Source organism: Carassius carassius, chromosome 3 (genome assembly GCF_963082965.1).
Source record: "Carassius carassius chromosome 3, fCarCar2.1, whole genome shotgun sequence".
Lineage (NCBI taxonomy): Eukaryota > Metazoa > Chordata > Actinopteri > Cypriniformes > Cyprinidae > Carassius > Carassius carassius.
The window spans coordinates 41585425-41607233 of NC_081757.1; the positions used below are offsets into that span (position 1 = coordinate 41585425).

The 21809-nt window shown below is 37.3% G+C and overlaps 1 protein-coding gene across 4 annotated transcripts in view; it reads right to left on the bottom strand.

Moving 5' to 3' along the window:
- Window positions 1–6950: 6950 nt before the first annotated feature.
- Window positions 6951–21809, bottom strand: part of ppargc1a (peroxisome proliferator-activated receptor gamma, coactivator 1 alpha) — a 39092-nt gene continuing 24233 nt past the window's right edge. For 2 of the 4 annotated variants that reach the window (XM_059538845.1, XM_059538837.1), the window contains exons 8-13: window positions 18138–19170; window positions 16981–17073; window positions 15729–15849; window positions 11928–12049; window positions 10342–10493; window positions 6951–7423 (exon numbers count right to left, since the gene is read on the bottom strand). In XM_059538845.1, coding sequence (XP_059394828.1) covers window positions 7320–7423; window positions 10342–10493; window positions 11928–12049; window positions 15729–15849; window positions 16981–17073; window positions 18138–19170 — 1625 coding nt within the window. In that variant the 3' untranslated portion in view covers window positions 6951–7319. The remainder of the gene's footprint in view (window positions 7424–10341; window positions 10494–11927; window positions 12050–15728; window positions 15850–16980; window positions 17074–18137; window positions 19171–21809) is intronic. The other 2 variants (XM_059538854.1, XM_059538863.1) reach the window with 1 other exon arrangement.

A 21809-nucleotide genomic window follows, 5' to 3' on the forward strand; every position in this document is an offset into this window, starting at 1 on the left:
CGATGTTTGGTCTCCAAGAATCCTTCCTCCTGGAGCCAACAATTGTCTATGGTGGAGTACGCCCACAATACCTTACCAGTATCAGCTACGGGCCTATCTCCTTTTGAGTGTAGTGTAGGTTACCAGCCACCTATTTTTCCCAGTATGGAATCCGAAGTTGCGGTCCCCTCCGCTCACGCCTTCGTCCAGAGGTGCCACCGCACTTGGACCAGAGCCCGTGAGACTCTACTCCAAGCGGGTGCGCGCACCAAGGCCAAGGCCGATCGCCACCGGTCTAGGCCTCCCGTAGACGTCGTGGGTCAAAGGGTGTGGCTTTCAACCAAGAATATTCCTCTCCGTTCCGTATCTAATAAATTGGCTCCCAAATTTATTGGCCCGTTTACTGTCACCAAAATCATTAGTCCGGTGGCAGTCCGCCTTAAACTCCCTCCTACGTACAGGAGAATTCATCCCGCCTTTCATGTGTCCAAAATTAAGCCCGTATTTCATTCTCCCATTAATCCGCCTACCCCGGTTCCTCCCCCGCCGCGTCTCGTAGATGGGGAGACCACCTATTTGGTAAATCGCATTTTGGACTCTAGAAGGAGGGGACGCGGATTTCAGTACTTGGTGGACTGGGAGGGTTACGGTCCGGAGGAGAGAAGTTGGGTACCTGCCAGGGACATCCTGGATCACTCCCTTATCGATGATTACAATCGACAGGTAAGAGATTCTGGGGACGCCAGGAGGCGTCCTTAGGAGGAGGGGTACTGTCACGGTTCGTGAACGCACCGTCTCCAGCTGTAGTCTGGTTATGTCATGTTGATTGGTTCATGTGGGTGTGGCCACTGATCGCCTGATCAGCGGCAGGTGCATCTCATCCCCACCGCCTTTATAACGCCCTGTCTTTCGTCTCTTGTTTGTCAGATCGTTGTTTGAGGTCCTCCGTGTTAGATGTCTGGTTCTCGTGTTCCTGTCCTGCTTTGTCTCCTGTTTTGGTTTGCCCTGGATTGTTCCCTTCGTACACGGATTATCATCACCTCTATCGGATCTACCACCACCGTCATCTGTACCAGCGCACGCAACGCACCTACTCACCAGTCTGTGCTGCCATCCAGATTCCTGCGTCACTCTCCGACCCTCCATCAGCACATCATTTACAATAAACCCTGTTTACTTGCTTTTGCCTCCTGTCTCACTTACCTAGCGTCACACATTTAGCTTTATTTAGCTTACATGTATTTTTAGCTTGAATAATTTTAGTACTTCAATTTACCTATTTTATGTATTTTCTCATTATTATTTTCCATAATTTTTATTTTAATTTCAAAAGTTTTTTTTAATCCAGTTTTTTTATTTCATTTTATTTCAGCCTCATTTACGTCAATGAAAATCATTTTTAAGAGTTATAATAATTGTTTGTAATTTTTTAGTTAACAACAACGCTATGTCAAAGAACATTTCTTTACAAATTAATTGTACTGTCTGTGTTGAGCACCTAGTTAACTATATGAATTATGCAAATCGGGTGGAAGTTCTAGAACACTAACCTTTAATCTTGATAGCTGCAAATGTCAATCTCACAGGTTTGCCATCTATAGACACAACCACTTTTTATTACTTTAAAACTTTGCAAGCTTTAGCTTCAAACGTAGTAAACAACTATTTTACTGTTTTTCCGCTCCATATCAAACCCTTATAAAAACATTGACCTTAATCTGGTCCTTTTACTGTGGCGTTTATCCTATGCATTAGACCAAATAACATCATATTTGCTGCCCTCAGTGACATTTAAAAGTTTTCAAAGTTAATATTGAGTAAACATCTGACATGTTCCTCATATACTCATTTCTACAGGTGGCGATTGGCTGAATGTCTGGGGACTTTGGCAGCTGTTGTCCTACATGAGAAAGTAAATCTGATAGACCTCCAGACAATGGAATTGTGTGGCGCTCATAAAGCTCTCTAAAAATAACCGGAGAGAAGAAGATGGAGAATGAGGCTGGCTCCGGTGTCGATGACGCCTCACACACCACACTGGTGAGCTCAGTGATCCTCAGTATCAGCTCACTTTTCCTTTGATGTTATTTCATCATCACCAATAACAGCTTCTGAACTCCATTCTAATAAATCTCACGGTGAGTTCAGCTTTACTCCTGCTGCTGTTATTTGTTTTCAATGCAGCTGAAACTAGAATATGTATTTTCAAGAGAACTCAGAAAGTTTGGGCTCAGTCAGATATATTTTTGATGAAATTTATATTTTTTGTTCAAGTGATCAAAAGTAGCAATAAAGTTTTTTTTAAATATATAATTAAATAATGATGATAATAATCATCATTTTAAATAACAGCTGTTCTCTTCAAATTTCAATTGGGTTGTCATAGTTAACTGATATCAAAACTATTAAAATAATTTTTAACAACTGGAATGAAAATAAATAACAAATAAAACAAAACAAAATAAAATAAATATAAAAAATTATGTATATATATATATATGTGTGTGTGTGTGTTTTGTCTAAACCATTAATTGCGATTAATCGCAATTAATGGTTTAGACAACAATTAATTAGACGCAATTAATGGTCTAGACAACACAACACACAATCGTGTGTGTGTTCTGTATATATATATATACATACACATACATGTATATGTCTTGAAAATATATACATTTATTTACATGTCTATATATATAGATTGTGATGGCAAAATATAACTGAGTTTCTAGTCATCAAAGAATCTACAAAAAGCATGGATCATAGTAAGAAATATTTTTTTAAACAGCAAATCAAAAAAAAAATGACAAAAGTATATGTAAAATTAGTAAAACTAAAAGAATAAGAAAACAAATATTAATAAAAAATTGGCTATGAGAATAAATAATGACATAAATAATACTAAAATTAAACTGACTTTTTAGTCATCAAAGAATCTATATAAATAATAAATCTTTAGTGAACAGCCAATCATTAGAATGCATATATAGTTGTATATATAGTTGTGAAAACACTATCATTACTGATTTTTTTCATACTGCAATACAAGACATTGGTGCAATTTCAGTTTCGACTGAATTTGAATTGGTCAGTGACTACGATTCAGATATTTGAATGTTACTGTATAAATACACCATATTTCAAGTATAGTCATATATTTAAGGATAGCAGGTAGAAATAGACGCTGAAAAACTGCAGACACGGGAATTTTCAGCACTGACTGTGTGAAATGAAAGATAAGGACGGATTATAGGAGTAAGAACCTGTATCACACAAAACAACAGAGGTGAAGTGAAGCTCTCGAGCTCCCAGCTTCATTGTGTGGAAAAGGGCAGACGCCGAGAGACCTCCTGCCTGCACGATTGTGACGGCAAAATGAAAGCTCTGAGGCTAAACCCAAGCATTAATGAAAAAGATAAATAAATAAATAAAATCCACAATTGGATCCTCTACTTTTAAAATTTAATGTCCACTCCTGCCACATCTCTCACAGATGAGAAGAGGTTATTCACCTCCTCTTCCACTTCACAAGCTGAATAATAATGATACAGTATTACATTTCAGCTGGACAGATGTGCCATCAAACCCTCTCGGCCCCTTTACAGGCACGAATGCGCTTGCAAAAGCCGTCAGAAGAGTTTATGGGAATTAAGAAACAAGCTCCAGTGGATTATCATCACTCATTTTCCAGGTTCGTGTGGAGCAGGCGAAAACACGAGCATCCAGCAAAAATAACTGAGCCTGCAAGTGAGTCATCCAAAACAATGTGCTGTGATGATCCTCACAAAACAGCAGGGCTCGCATGATGTTCACATGCAAGCTTTAACTACACAACGCAGTGCTGCTCAAAACATGATTTTTTAAATGTTTAATGCAGTTTCTTCTGCTCACCAAGGCTGCATTTATCTGATCACAAATATGGTAGAAACTGTTAAATATGATTGCAATTTCAAATATTTGAATATATTTTAAAATATAATTTATTCCTATGATTCAAAGCTGAATTTCTTGCATCATTTCTCCATATCATCAATGTGAAGACAGTTCTTGATGCATAATACACACACACACAAACGTATATATATATATATATATATATGTATGTATGTATGTATATTTTTCAGGATCTTAAGAAGTTCAAAAGAAAAGTTTCTATTTGAAATATAATCTTATGTACCCTTATACATGTTTTTTCTGTCACTTTTGATCAATTGAATGCATATCTGCTGAATAAAAGAATTACTATCTATTAAAAACCCCTAAACCACAAACATTTCAATGGAAGTATATCATGGTTTCTGCATGAATATGAAGCAACACTACCGTTTTCAACATTAACAATAAAATGAAATGTTCCTTGAGTGGCAAATCAGCATGTTAGAATGATTTCTGAAGGATCATGTGACACTGAAGACTGGAGTAATGATGCTGAAAATTCAGCTTGGAATCATAGGAATAAATTATATTTTAAAATATATTACAACAAAACCCAGTTATTTAAAATTACAATAATATTGTGCAATTTTACTGAATTTTTAAGTGCATAAATGCAACCTGGTTGAGCATAATCACACAGTAAAATCATACTGTAGCTGCACCACTCATTTGAGTGACTACTGCTAATTGTATTCGATTTTTAGATGCGCAAGAAAATGGAGGGAAAGAATAAATTAGACACAAATTCCTTTATTGGCATGGTGAGGCTGATGAAAACTACACATAAAAAAAAAGAAAATTCACAACAAAGATTGTACAATACGTACAACTACAAAGGCATTGGTTAGGACTCAGCAGAAGGCAACATGGATAGGAGACAAATAGCAGATAACAGCCAAACACAGTCCCCCTGACCCCCAGAACACACACACTCTATCAAATCCACACACAAAACCACACACAGCCTCATTTAGATAGATCTGCTTCTTCATGGAAACACCCAAAAAATAAAATAAAATAAAAATAAAATACTTCCAAAGCGTTGGCAAATCCTTCAGTAGTTTTTACTATGGTAAAAAGTCTGCCACTCCAAAAGATACACCCCATCAGGTGTTGTAACATATTGCTACAGCAATTTACAAAGCAGATTTGCAACAGACATGTTGCAATGATTAAAGCCACACATATCGAACGTGACATGACGTCATACCCAAGCTCTGTGCAGAAAATAATGCTCTTTCAATGCCTCTTTCAGTGCAGTAACACTGTCATTCTTTCAATGTTATGTTTCTCATTCAAAAACAGATCAGCACAACAACAAAACCTGTCCTTAATTGACAAAGAAAGGTTACTTTGAGTGTCAGTGACAAGGGACTGATGTGTTTGGGCGATTTTAAATTATTTACAGTTCCTCTGAGGTACCTTCAAACCACAGCATAGACAAAAATAGCTCTCACTTTGGAAAGAGACTCGATTTCACAGATGTGATTTTTGGCTTTTTAACCCTTTAAGTCATTGCTTGTATTAAATTCGTCTCTCACTCTCACACACACATGAACTGCATTCACAATCTATTTCTCTTTCCAGCGGCGGCGATCTTACCATCTGTATCGAGGCACTGGAATGAACAGAGTCTGGGTAATATGTCATGTCTAAAACCATACAACAACATGAGCTAAAATACAGCTTTGAAAAATAATTTATTGCTTTTTTATTTTATTTTATTTTTTAATTCACATTTTCATATGCATTATTACTTTTCATTATTTTGAGTTATTGTGAGTAATGACAAGATTAGCATCATATATATATATATATATATATATATATATATATATATATATATATATATATATATATATAAATAAATATTATTTTTTACATCAAATACATCTTTTTTTTCTTCTTTTTAAAAAATTAAGGAAAGAAAAATTGTAAACTTTAGTTTGTCATTTACATAATCAAGTGTGGAGAAAAGAGATTTTTCTGTGGTACAACAAAATTCCTGCAAAATCATTTTATTGCTTCATGTAATAAAAAAAGAGATGAGAAAGAGGGATGAAAGTGGTTCAGAGTTAGAAAAACGAATGAGTTTGGAGAAGCAAAGTTCATCATGAGCCTAAAAGGTGATCATACAATATGTTTTTGTTCTATCGCTGAAGGCATATATAAAAACAGTATTTCTTAGAACTTTTAAATTTACATCCTTTCCAGTGATTGCTGAATAACAAATAATATAAATAGCAAAATTTGTAAGGCGCATCATGTGAGATGGCTGCCATAAATATTTTGATTAGAATACTGAGATAAATACATAAATAAGCATGAGTAATTCTGTGTTAGAAGAGTAATCATCTCTTTGTGAAAGTGTATAATCAAACAGGAACAATAACAATGATTTGTGTGCACAGGGAAATCAAATAAAAGCTTTCGATTCTTTCAAGACATAAAGGATAAAAAAATATCTCAGGGCTTTTCTTTAAAATTTTTGTTTTAAATGTTTTTTTACAATAGTGAACATAAACTCTATCTTACACACTGCAAGTATATACCGAAAACACCAAGTTATTAAACTTCAAAATTGGATGAAACTGGAGTTTTAAAATAAAATGAACCAAAAGAAGAAAAACCAAAAGAAAAACTGAAAGAAAAAAAAACTGTTGCATGCTCCCCCAAAACAAGAGCGATAAATCTCCATACATATTTTTACAATCAAATCACGTCATCTAAACGCCATGTAGGTTATACATCATCGTAATGACTACAGATAAACATTCTCGATTAAGAAAATTTCATCTTAAAAAGGCTGCATTTTACAGTGCATAGCTGTAACAAACAAATAAATCTGATATGCACATCAAATAAAAATATTAGTTTTGTAAATAGGCGATTACATACCCCCCCCCAACCCTCGGTAAATGTAGACAATGTTACCTTGAACATCCGAGAGATTTTCCCCAAACCCTTCTCAACAGTGTAACACCACGTCCAAACACCAGATAAAAAAAAAATAAACTCCAAACAATAAAAACAGACTGAACGAGCTGCACTCTTCAAAGTGCCGAGGTTGATGCGGCGTGTGGAGCGAACTCTGACGAAGATTCGTGTCTCTTCCAGAGTCTCACGCGGCACACGTATCTGTGTAGTCCACTAAAGTAGTGTCCACTACTTCACTGGCTATTCCCGCAGGGAAAGTTTCTCCTCAGTGTTGCAGCAGCTAGGTTCGTGTAAACTTTGCTTGCAGATATACATATATATCCCTTCATATACGTAGAGCTTTTTAATCCACATATACTCTTTCCACTTTGATAAAGTGTAAAAGTCTTGTAGTCTTGTATTCAAAGAACAGAAACAACAGTGAGGTATTGCAAATCCCTCTCTTTGCAGCCAGCCGGTGCAGCTCATTACCTTCTCAGGCTATACTGGGCCTCCTGCAACAAGCTGTCAAAATCCATGGAGTCGTACTTGCTTTTAGTGGAGGCTGGATCAAAGTCCTCAGAATGGGAATCTGGAGGAAGAAAATGGCAAATTTGAACATCTGTGGAAATCAGAGACGCTGGCCTCATTTTAAAAGGTGCTACTGTGTGTTACTCGCTTTGCAAGAGCTGCTTCATATGGAACCCTGTTTCTGCCACGTGCATGAAAAACATACTTTGGTAAATCAATTATGTAATAAAATGTCAGAATTATGAGACAATTTTGACTCGTGTCATAATGATGACTCTTAATCACAGTTACGCATTATCTCATAATTTAGCTTTTTATAAATCTTGACATTTTATCTCATTTAATTAATGTCAATTAACAATATATGTCATAATTGTCATCTCATAATTTTGACTTTTAATTGCAATTTATCTTTCAGTATGTCATAATCTTGATTTATAGCATAACTGACATTTTGTCAATTTAGACTTTTTGTCTCATAATTTACTTGTCAGATTCAACTTATTTTTATCTCATAATTTACACTTTTTATGCCAAATTAAATTCATTAATTATTTTTTACTTTGTCATGTTTATTATTTTTTTCTTAATATTTTGACTGTCATGATTTCAACTTTTCATCTCATAATTATTATTTTGCATTTCATAATCTCAAATCATCTCATAATTATGAGATTTTGTCAATTTAGACATTACATTTTGAATTTATCAATTTAGACTGTCATAACTTTTTATCTCATATTTATGATTTAGTATCTCATAATCTTGACTTATCTCATAATTATGAAATTTTGTCAATTTAGTCTATCTAATGATTTTATTTTTTCTATCTCTTTCTATCTCATAATTTGACAGAATCTTGACTTTTTTATCTCATGATTGACAATGTCATTTTCAACATTTTATTTAAGAATTTTGACCTAGTATCTCATACTTTTTTTCTATCATGATTTACCAAATCAGATTTTATTTTATATAAAAAAGTTTTAAACTTTCTAGAAAATGGTATAAAACTTGTTCAAAACCAACAAGAACACAAAGAGCACATCTCTTAAAAACTGGCACATGTGTTTCAAACCAGATTTTTGTCACTGTGGGTCAGTATTATACAATATTATATTTTATACACTAAAATGCAGAGGTTGTTTAAAACCCAACAAATCAGTCTCCTAGGCCTCCGTCTCAACCTCTGCTGTAATATGCTACTTCACTGTCTTGAACCACCTACTTTAATAATTAAACAGTCAGGGGCAAGTTCCCGATGATGAGAACCCAACGACCATTACACATACAGTTTGATTCACATCCAGGATAACAAATACATCTGTCTTATCTCTAGTGGCAGACAGCTTCACAAATGGTGCCCCACATGCACAGTGGCAGAGTCGGAGCACGTGAGAAATGGGGATGACTGTGGCATGCAGGAGATGCCAGTCGTGATCTAATGCTTAGGCTAAGGGGAGAGCGGTGTCATGCTGTGCACCTTGTAAGATGAAAAATGCCCCTGCGCTCTACTTAGAACTAATGGACAGTATCCAGGAAAACAAGGAGGAAGAGGAAGAGAAAGGCAGAAGATTGAGAGGAAGGTCCTGAGGCCGCATTATTCTAGTCACTTGCCTCTTTTCCCTGCCATACCATCTTCATCTGAACCTGTCGCTGCGCTTCATCCTACACTCACCGGAAAACCCAGTGTCTAGTGAAAAGCCTCAAGAAAATGAAGGTCAAGCCATCCATCTGCCCCGAGGAGGGGATAGATTTCCCAAAGACAATGTCTCTGCTATATGGCCCTTAACCAAAGCTTCCACGCTCACCTTTGGAGAGCGTATTATGTCCACAACCTGAATACCTTTGGCCTTAGTCTGAGCCTTTGAAATACATGCTAATGTCCTCATTATTTGAGTGAAAGTGCTCTTGTTCCTTTCCATTGGCCTGCAGCACCATCAATGCCACTGAGACGGATCATCCCAGCGTTCCGAGCATTACACGTCCATGACCTCACATTTTGCAGAAGCAGAGCACTGACTAAATATTGAAGTGCACGCCATTCCCCAGCATCTGTTATAACAGGGAAGATGGGATCCCCGTTTTTCTGCATCCCCCCTTCACCAACATGTAAAGGCACTGCCCTCAGGCTTCAATTCCATCGCCTCTTATCTCGTCCCTTCCCCCAAAACACACTTTTACCCTTTAGGTAAAAGTGTGTTTTGGGGGATGATTGCCTATTACTGCCACAATCCTATCACAAGCATCATGGGTAGAAAAAAGCCCCATAACATTTTACAGAGGAATTTGTCACTCAAAGATACATCAATCTGATCCAGATTGTCACCTTGTTAATCCTGGACAGAGGGCTTGGTGCATATGAAATGAAAGCATGGGGGTCTAAAAGCCTATGGGGAATAGGGTGATTGATCTATCTTTATTTTAAGTTTTAACATTAACAGCACAGGAGATGATACAGGAAAAGACATGAATAAAAAAGTTTAAAATGAAATTCCAAGAATATCTATGTTGGTCCAAATCTGCTGATCAAGTGGCATAGCTTAGAATTGGACTGAATATGGACTTGACCGGGGCCGGATGAAGATGAATCTGTTTATGAACCAGTCACAGCTGACAGAGCTCATCCTCTCATTTCTCTTTTTTTTAATCTCTTTCTGCAGGCTGCACACTCCTCAGTGTCATGGCGAGGTCTTGATGCTCTTCAGCATCCCAGAGCAAGCAAAAAGAAAGCCTGTTTTAGAAGAGGAACGTGCTCTCCTACCTATCCTTATTGTTTTTACAACTCATATAAACCATCCAGAGCACCAATGCATGTACATGTATTAAGCAGAAGTACTATATAGAGAATTCCCACAATGCATCAACAATGCAACTTGATCTACGATACTAGCAGTTTTTCAGTCTGTATTAAGGTGTTGGTTTTTATCTGTTGTGTCTCTAGTCAGTGTAGAAATGCAGCCCGGCCTGTGTACTTACCTAAGTCTGTATAATTCGATTTACTGTACTGCTTTTGTCCACCAAGGCAGAGCTCAAAGTGAGGCTCATTTGACCTGCACAAGGTGTGTCCATTCTCAAGGGCAGCGAGCGCATCACAAGTGTAGCGGTAGGTGATGAAGCCAAAGTTATCCCTGGGTTGACAAATAGAAAACGAAGAAAGTATAGGAACAATGTGTGATTCTATCAGCTGCCATTTCAAATATATAAATGCAAAATTGGAATCAATCAGGGCCAGATTTGCTAAACAGGACAAATTAGTGTTATATTGCAGTCCCATAAAAGCATTGATGGGATTGGAAAGTCTTCCAGGTGATCTACTGATCTACTGACAATCTGCAAATTAACTCTCATGCTTCTCATGTGGTTGTCAAAAAGTCTTTTTTTTTTTTCAAATGAAATGAATGTACTATATTTGAGTTTTTTATTATTTTTTTCATTTTGTATATTTAAACATGTATTTTTGTAAATGTAATTATATTTATAGAATAGTTATACATTATTCATCTTCCAACTTAAACTGTCATAAATATTGAACTCTTTGGAGTTAGGTCTCTTTTTAAAGAAGACACTTGTCGGCAGATTACTGCTAAAGTGAAAAAAAGAAAGAAAAGAAAAGTATAGTTTATTACTAAAGTTTATTATTATCAAAAGTGGATAAAACATGCACACATTTAAAGTTATGTTCCAAATTTGAGGTTGAAAGAAGAGATTTCATTAAAATTTTGTTTGGGCCCAGTATCAAACATTTCCACTAAATGAAAATCGCTTCCCATTAATTTCCAAAGTCATCATTTTTGACCACAAAGAGTATAAGGACAATTTAATCCTTTCTAATCATGTCCATGATTATTATTAATAGTTTTATACATAGCATGTGCCAAAACCCTTACCAAGTTTCACAACATTCTGATCAAATAAAAAATTAACAATTAAACAGTTAAAAATTACCAAACAGCACCAGAGATAGAACATAGATGCTGTCAATTAATTTCCATAATGACCAACGCAATCTAAAAAGAGCAGCTGATGATAATCAGATGCATGTAATCTACAAACGAGAGGCATAAAATGGGTTAAAACATTAATTTTGTGGCATTAAATAATAGTGCAATTACCAGTAAAATGACTAATGCAAACCATAGCAAATCACAGAAGACACAAAACTCCTACAAGTCCATTTGCAATAAGGTCAGCCGCAAAAAATAACTGCATCCACACCTTTCTATCACTAATGTTTCAGTGTACATCTTTAGTAAATCCTGACAGTAGTTTTTCAATGCCGAGAAAGGGTTTGCACTGGTGCAAGCTATTAGTAATTTGGTCCTAAATATGTGACTTCTCGCTTTCTGTTATAGCATAATTCTATTTGTATTCCAACACGCACTTGCATGTCCAATGAGAAGCAGTGAAGTCTGCTTTACTAATCACCATCCAATAGCCACAAGTACATCATTAACTAGATTTAGATGATTCCTTTTATGCTGAAGGATACTGACTCCCTTTAACCATTTGACACACACACACACACACACACAATACACTCAGATTCAGGCCCACGGTCTTACCCGTCATGTCTCAAGTTGACTGTGCACTCCTCAATCTCGCCGAAGACTTCAAAGCGGCGCTTGAGCTCTGTGTGTGTGCTGTCGGTACGGAGACGTCCCACATACACCACTCGCATCTCCTCCTGGTCATAAAGGGAACGAGAGAGAAGAGATTAGTCTAACATAGTGCTTCTGCTTTCTTTTTTCCCACCTCCCCCTCTCCTTGACTTCTCTCAACCTCACCCCATGACTGTAATTAACATCCAGCACTGTGGGAAAGCCAAGAACAGTCTGGAGGAAATGGCAGGAGGACTCTCCTTTATTTTTTTTCACTCTGTTTTGAGAGTGTGTGTGTGTTTGGTCATGTTTTTGTAACATATCAGTACACAACTCTGTATAATGACATGGGTATGACAAAGGTATTACAAGGCGAGGGTGACTTATGAGGACATAACCCATGTCCCCATTTTTCAAAACGCTTATAAATCATACAGAATGAGTTTTTGAGAAAGTAACAAAAGTTTCCTGTGAGGGTTAGGGTTAGGTGTAGGGTTGGTGTAGTGCCATAGAATTTACAGTTTGCACAGTATAAAAACCATTATGCCTATGGGATGAACCCACTTTTCACAAAAACAAACATAGGAACAACATTTAATCTAATTATTTCATTACAATAAATAAAATATATATATAGTAAAAATAATAATCCGTTTTTTTTTTTTTTTACCAAATAATATTGTTCATACTTCTAAATGGAGAGCGTTTACGCAAAGCATTAAAACAGAAATGAATTGATATGCAGTCACAGGTGTGCGTTGATCATCCATTTTAGCCACAGGCTATTATAACTTTGTTCCATTATTCAACGAAGCACAAGACAGAACACATAGATTGAGAAAACGTAAAGACCCCACCAGGCTGAATACATAAAATGGAGGTATTTAATTTAGCTTGCTAATCTTGAGACAAAACACAAGCCTCAGGCCTTATAACATGGCATTATTTATTCATATGCTCATGTACCTGCCATTATGTGTGACAAAATATACTTATGATCCTCAAACATAACCAGAGGTCTCTTGTAAGTCATACATTAAATTATGATACCAATCTGTTGGCCCTCAACAGAGTCATAATTCAACCGTGTACATGTCACCGTGTCACAACAACAACAAAAACAAAAACCTACAAATTAGCCAAAACACCTGGGAGGGCTGTTTCTTTTTTGCATTTCCTCTGAAGCTCCCCTCGTGCTTCCATCATGTACAATAGGAGACAAAAGTGTTTGCTGAATTGGTGGTTTTGTTGCTGACAGCTGATAAATGCGGTGAGGTTTTAAAGATGACACCCTGAGACTAGCGCTTCATATGAAGCTCTCACATCCTTTGCCCCCCCGAAACCTCTTCTGACAGCTCAGCCGCCGCTGCTGGTAATTGTCTCGCTGCCGCAGAACACGAAGAAAAGAGAAAAAATGGAGGAAAAAACGTACGCTGGGGCCAAGTCATGCGTGCATTATTTGACGTGTGCATTTATCAGTGAACTGAGTTGGAAAGCCGTCTCATTTCACAGTCTGGTCAGGCACAGCGAGAGAGAACAAAACTGATATTCCATCTCAGAGAACTGCATTTCAAATATGTAAGTGTTTGAAATGAAACTGCTCATTTTGAGTCCAAGTATTAACATACCTTTGAATTTGGGGTGGGGGGTTCTTATTTCAACTTTTCCCTTGTCTGTTCAAAAGTATTTAGCCCATGGTGTGATTAATGGTATCCGGCGCCATTCGGAAAATGCCACGGAGATGTTAAAAATACACAATTGGGAGATAAAGAGGAAATGCGTGTCGCCTGAAAGATTCAGAGCGCCGTCTTTGCATGAGTTCACTTTTTGAGCGAGAGAGAGAGAGAGAAAGAGAAAACTGGGATGGCTGTGTGCTTCAAGCTTTCTGTAGGCAAACACAGTGATGGAGGCAGAGAAAGCCTGAGAGAAGGATAACGTCTGTGCTAATCTACGATTCCTGCCAGCAGGAGAGAGACCACAACTGAAAAACACCTCCAAGCGTAATAGGGTTTTCTTTAAGCATGGGCATGTTTGGTCCAGTGGACTTTTAGAAAATCAACAGCTTTAAAACACACTCTCACTAGTTTGCTAAATTTTCTACTAATAATGTTCAAAAGTGGGCAGACTTCTGTAAAAATGTAAAATAAATAAATAAATAAAAGTGATAATTAAAAAAAACAATTCCTTTAATATGAAACATTTTAAACCCAGTTTCATTTCCTTTTGTGATTATCATTCTGGGACGGAAATAACAGACTTTTTTTTTTTCTTTTTGGTATAATTTGCCAAAATTACGTCTTGAATATGCACAAAATACTTATTTTTAGTAGTTATTTAACTGCTGTTCAGATTACCATGTTTTAATTTAAAAAATAAATACATCTTATCAATGTTTTTAAAAATATATTCGGCAAGACTTTAGATTAGGGAACACTTTTCTCTATTAATTAGTTGCTTATTAGCATGCATATTACTAGCATATTTATTAGTACTTAATCTTTATTAGTACTTAATGCCTTATTCTGCTAGACAATATTCTAAGGGACAGTTTTACTAACAGCTTGCGCCCACATAAACTGTCTTTTTGTGTTAAAATTGTACTGTCAGGATTTACTAAAGACGGAGTGTAAAATTAGCACTGATAAGATGTGGACAGTTATTTTTGCAACTGACCTTACCGAATATGAATTTCTAGCCGTTTCCCTTTCAGACTCAAATGTTTTAGAATGATAATATTCAAATTAATCATGCAATGTGTTTTACTAACGTTTGCGCTCATCAGATTACTTGAATTTGCACCATTATTTAATGCCCAAAAAAGCCAATTGTCTTAAACTATTTTGCGCTTGAAATGGCTGAAATTATTGTTGCTAGGAGGAGGCACTACAGACAACAGTGAACGAGTGGTAGAAGGGAGAGGAATTTTTCCACATGCATTAATTTATTTGGAATGACAGAAGAACACATTATCTGAACATATAATTTGCTAAGGTATTTTTAATTTGCTTCAGGAAATAAAAGATGACTTGGAACCTTCAACTAGGAGTCATGCAATACCAGGTATATCAAAACTTCTAGCAAACCTTAATTTTTTTGGCTTCCAGTATTGATTTGGTTGGTCGATATGCAAATGAGATGTTGCGTCTGTGTTCTTTAATTTGCGCATTGTTATTAAATCACCTTCAGAAATTTCCCCTCCCATCAGCGCTGTTCTGGAATTGCGATCTCGAGCTAATTTGACCTGTTAAGAAAACTGGCCTATTAGCCCTAAAGGGATAGTTCACCCAAAATGAACATTCTGTCATCATTGACTTACCCTCAACTTGTTCCAAATCTGTATAAATGTTCTACTGAACACAAATAAAGATATTTCGAAGAATGCTGTCAATGTAACAAATTATAACTATTTGTTACCACCATTCTTTTAAATAGAAACTCAAAATGTCCATTTTTGCATGAACTATTCATTTGTCCCTACCCTATACCTAAATGTAACAACGATTTTATCAATACACAGCCAATTCAGAGTTTATTGTGGGACAACTCTTAGCTGATAGTAAATATGTGTTCCCTTATCTAAAGTGTTATCAAAAAAAATTTTTGGATTGAAAATCCGAGTTTTATATGCCCTTTATATAACAAACCAGTGGCTCTATTCAAAGTTTAAGCCTGTAAGCTTTAATAAAAACAGCCCCAGGGATAAAAATGTGTCCATAGTCGAAGAAACATTCAATAACTAAACAAAGTATAGGTGAGTGCACTTACTATTGCTTTTTGGCGTTGTCTCTCCCTCTGTTCAGCCCTCTCACATTCCCGTTTCTCATAGTCACGTCGGTACTCTTCCCGTTTCAGACGCTCGTGCTGGTATTCCTCATAGCTGTCATACCTGCAGTTGAAAAGAAAAAAAATCATGTCAAGTTCTTTCTAAACACAGAGCTGCTAGAAAAAGAAAAGAAAGAAAAAACACTGATTATCTGTAGTATCTAAATTGTTTCTACAAGATGAGATTAGAGAGCAGATGGAGATACTTGTTTAGGTCTCTTGCTTCTCAGATATTTTTTTCTGAGGAAAAAGTCCCAATTAATATTAAGTGTCTCCTATAGAGTTTCCGAAAATATCTTAAGAATTTCACAGACACCATTTCTGCTAATAAAAATGATTCAGTGGGAAATCTTTGACGAACTAAATAATCTCAGAGTTCCAAAAAATTATTTTTAGGTCTTCGGTTTTTATTTTTTCCAAAGGAACTGTAAAAGAAACGTAATTGAAACATAACTGAGAACTCCATTAAGTCTTCTGAGCTGTGAAAGAGCAACCACTGAGCAATAAAACTTTTCACACATAGATGTATTGTTTGCTGTTTTGCTCAAGTGGCCTTGGGAATCAGCTCACTCAGAGCAGACTGCTTTCCATTCTTCTTAGCTTGGAAGACAAACAAACACATTAATAAGATGTCTCATTACATCGCAAAAGGTTACAGCTCCCAATGGCGGGACTCTTAAGGGAATATGGCAGAAATTTGGCAGCTGTGTCTGTCAGCACAACTTCACATGCCATTACTTTTTGCTTAGTTTGAACTTAACATCCAAAAAGTGCAACTTTTTCTAAAGCCATTTGCAAAAGAGGCAACATGGTGTAAAAGCACAATATGAGCGGACTAAAGCACCATCAGGGAAAAGGTGTAGATGGGAGGTAGTGGGTCCCTAATGCAAGCTGCTCTTGCCAACAAAAGCTTTATTGTAAAAGTTTGAAAAGTTAAGGCGTTGAAATGATGTATCATCATAACTCATCATATCAATTAGACGGAGTCAGCAAGTGACTTGCCTCCTTTGCATAAGAACTGAAGTATTGCAGACACAGTACATTATCTTGCAGCACTTGTTTAAGTCTGTCTCATGGACAGGTCTATAATATCAACATATATGAATTTTTCTAGCGCAAGTGTCACATAATACATGCACAGTATATTGAAGAAGAGTAACAAATGGAACACTATTTGCCATGTGCAAACACTTACCTGGGTCTCCGGGCAAAAATAAAATGAGCCTGGGACTGAGGGCTTCTATAAATCCTGGGAATAAAAGTGCTATCGCCCAAATTGTGAGGAGACCTACGTACAAGCAGAAAGACAACAACATTCTTAGAAAAATGCAAAGCCAAGCCTGAACACTGAACATAGTCTTTACTTCTAAAGAATCACAGGCAATTAAAATGCATGTATAATTTAAATATACAGACATAAGCTAAAAAAATGGAAATGAAGAATAAAACATGGGATAAAAGGGGGGAAAATTATGATGATGTGGATGTCAAAAGGGGGTATAAAATTTGGGAAATATTCTATATTTGGGTTTTAGAGTCTCCTTCATCAGTACAATCGCTATGTAACTCAAAAGGAGGCACAGTAAATATTGTCTTTCTGGCATGCTGTCTGGATGTGACCCACTTTTAATTGTCCACGACTTTACTCACTGGGCGTTTCTTTCATCTGGCGGGGATGGAGCGGGCAATGCTGTCGAGCAAAACAACAGCTGCTACTAAAAACAACAGAGCCCCATCAAAGAGCACTGGTGAGATATTAATCTAAAATTCAAGCTAAAAGAATGAAGGTCCGTTGAGGAAACAATGTGAGACTTCCATAAGTCTCTCAAGTTTCTCAAGTGGCAAAAGCTTGTTTGCTCAAGAAATTACTCTGCTGGACTCTATTTGTCATCCGCGCTGTTTGCAAATGATGAGAGATGAAAAACTTCAAAATTAAACTCCAAAAATCCTCTGAATATGTTTCTGCGATTTATAAAAAGTACCACTATAATAGAGGGCGAATGTCTGAACTCAAGTTTGGAATGGCTCATTTGGTGTTACAGCAAGTATGTAGATAAGCAATTTTACACTTAAGATATTGTTTATCTTTCAAGCTCATTTTATCTTATGTCTCTCAAAACCAATGCTTACTGTCTGTTGAATGTAATTTTTCTCTGGTTGTGCAAAATCAGCCATAACAACTTCAGTGGACATGCTGTGAGACCCAGACTTGTGTTTCATCGCAATGACAGCCACAGAAAGATGTTTACCTTTTTTATAGCCCCTCCTGCTGAGACACGTGGATTCATGTCCAAAAAGATAGCTAGATAAACGTGTTTCTGAGACAGGTGGAAGGCTCACGCTAGAACTTACCAAGAGGGAGAACGGGTGTCGGGTGACTCGGAGCAGGAGTACGGAGACCTGGAGCGTGATCTGCGTCTGTGGTGAGATGAGGAATGGGAGCGGGAGATGGAGCGTGGCCAGCGGTGGTGCTGTGGGGAGAGTTGAGAGGAAGGAGGTGAGACGGAGCTCCATGAGAATGAACTGCTGGAAGGGGAGCTGGAGGGCGACCCTTCTAGGAACAGCTCGAGTGGAGAACCTTCTCCCAAGTAGAGCAGGCGCTCCCGGCCTACCTCCAGGTCCTCAAAGTCAGGCAGACCCGGGTGTATGTACTCATCGAGAAGACCAGGGTACTCGTCCCCAGAGTCACTTTCCTCGAGAGGCCGGATGCCCCTCTGCTCTCCCACTACCCCGCTATAGAAGGCTTGTTGAGGCTTTCCAAAGTGCTTGTTGAGTTCTTTGCGGATTTCCTGGTCCCTAAGTAGTTTCCTGCCAGCAGAACTGTCATCTGTTGATGTTTTGGAGCCCAAAGTGGAGTCGCGGTCCTGTCTGTGAGCATCCGTATCCGGACAAGCCTCCTGAGCTTTGGAGGAAAGGCCTTGAAGCTGCCTGGCCAGGGAAAAAGAAGAAGGGGAGGCGGAAGACAATGAAGATGTAGAAATAGAGGAGGTCGGCATGTTTGAGTCTTTACATTCCACATGCCGGCCCTCCATTGGCCCAGTTACCGCTGCAGCTATGGTGGTACTGTCTCGTTTTGTGCTTGTAGACTGGCAATAGTCGTGATCACCAAAGACGCGGGGCATGGGCCGCTTGCCCAGACGCTCCTCCAAAACTCCTGGGCGCATTGTAGAGGAGGCCTTGCTCAACTGGGCATACAGCTCAGTCTGCTCTGGGCCCTTCCGAATAGAGCCACTGGTTGGCTGAGGGCAAGAGCCCTCATTGCTAAGCCTGGGCCTTTTGCTTGTCAGGGCCGAGGGAGAGCATGAAGACAGCTTGTTTTTGAGTGATACTTTGAAAGGGATCTCTTGACTGGCTTTGTGAGGAGGCGTGGTAGGTGGTGTCAGACCTGGAGGGAAGAAGAGACAACAGATTTACCAAACAAGATCGCTCTCATTCCTTAACAGTGATCGGTCTGTCTCTAAGTGATTGAACGAGCACACTCTTGAGTCTGATTAAAATATTCCCTTTCATTTAGACCTAATCCTTATCCACCTTTTATTGCAACCCTGACATATTTATGTTACCTCAGATTGCACCGTGATACAGACAGAGCTACTCAATTAAACTTCCTCCAGTCCTAATTCATTAGAAAGTTAACAGTCAGATCTTATAATAGTACTGGTGCTTTAGACAGATGCAGGAATGCTGTACTCCTTGGACTATGATGAAAGCACAGTGATGTGGGAGCTGTTAACATTCTCTTCATCTTTGCCACCTTTTCTCCTCATGTACCCCCAGCCATCTTGACAGATTTATGTGCCCACAGATGGCATTTATATGGGAAGTCTTGAGATGTGCTGCTTTATGGCATGGTTAATGCACTTGCACAAACAACCGGAGGTAGTTCCTCTTCATTTTCCTCTACTTCTCCCTCTCTCTTTCTATTTCGACATCTCTCAGATTTCTGCTTTCCTGATCCAGTCACACACACGATAATTATTTTTATTTTAAAATTACAGTCATTTTTTTAATATTTTTCAGGACCACTTCCTCTTACAACCATACCCTGAAACTGATATACATTATATATATATATATATATATATATATATATATATATATATATATACATACACACACACACACTTATTTGATAGAATGCTCCCATTAAATGTATCAATCATTTTTCTTTATTAAACTGCCTCAATCACTAAATTAAATGGATACAGTACTGCAGCGGGCACGAGCCTGATTCGGCATACAAAACAACTGTGGCCATGACTAAATTTATCATTATGCCAATGCAATGAGCTATGAAAAGAAAGCATGCACTGCCAAAGGAACTTCTGCTGCACCAATCAAACACCATCTGGGCATACAATGCACACAAGGTCATAAACCAAGGACCATTATTGCCTTTACATTACATTACATAAATTACATTACATAGCATTACATAAATATGCTCTGTTTAGTCAAAGGCAGGCATGATGAATACACACAGATACAAACACTAATCATACTGTACACCGGTGGGTTCTCTCATCTGTTTCTGGCAGGGTGTGATTTACACAGGTACCTCCGAACAAATTATTATTTAAAGCTTACAGAACTGATCCCCGTGGTAATCTTAAAACGCCATGCAAGGAGTGTAACACAGACTGACCTGGGTGTCATATGATACCATAATTAAAGGAACCCCCGCTCAAGTTAATCTATTAGAGGGATGGGGATTAGGGAATGGTATTAAATCTGGCACTTTCATAGTGCTGGCTTTTCCGAAGGTGTCAAGGTGTTTTGCTCTGCAGTGAAATGTCTGGGCATTTTCTAATTCAACAGCACCATAAAAATGGTTTCTCGCACTACTGTCATGATTGCACAAACCCCAATGGAAATTTATTTTATGACTTCAGAGTTCCAACTGGCTTTACAGTGACCTGTAATGAGATAATTTAGTATGATCATCGGTAAAGACTGACGAAGAAAGGGAATCACGAAATTGAATTGCTTGTAGAAGTCATAAAATTCCTTAAAACGTGGAGCTTCCATAAACTGCTATAATATATTCAACATTTGAGCAAAAACACCAAATACAGAGTTACACTGTACCCTCGGGCTAGGTCAAATCTGTATACTGAGGGCCATTACCTTGTAGTAAGTGAATACCAAATGGCCCATTCACCAAAACACATTGTGAAAGGGAAAGGGCAGCCATTTTGTTTTTATTGACCTGGAATGATTAATCTCTGCAAGGGGGATTCAGAAATAATTACCTGCATGATTTATGCTGAGAGAAAGAAAGCGAGAAAGTGGAGAACTGCTGAAGAGCTGTGTTTCAGCCCCAGCTGACATATACTTTGTTTGGATTTAATTACTTATGGTCAACACCAATGTGTTAAAATCTATCTATCTATCTATTGATCTATCTATCTATCTATCTGTCTATCTGTCTATCTGTCTATCTATCTATCTTAGTGAAAAATAAATATACTTAATTGTATTTAAATATATATATATATATATATATATATATATATAAATATATATATATATATATATATATATATATATATATATATATATTTATATATTTATATATATATTTATTTCATGATAAGTATACTAAAAATAGATTGACACTCTAAACTAAAACTAAATATAATAAATATACAAAAAATAAATAAATAAAACAAAAAATACATAAATAAACACTCTAAATATGATCAACACTCTCTCTCACACACACACACACACACACAAACACACACACACACACACACACACACACACACACACACACACACACACACACACATATAAACCAACTGGATGAAACCTTTGACAGAGGATGCTCACTTCATAGCCCTAATGCTCACTCAGCCCAACAATTAGTCTTGGTAAGGGATGAATGAAGCAACTCATCCTATGATCCTGTAGATGTAAAAAGGCCATTTTAATATATGTATGTGGGGACTGTTTGTACTGTATGTTGTCATATCATTAAGGCTGTTGTATGAGTTCTCACTAAGACTACAGTATAACAGA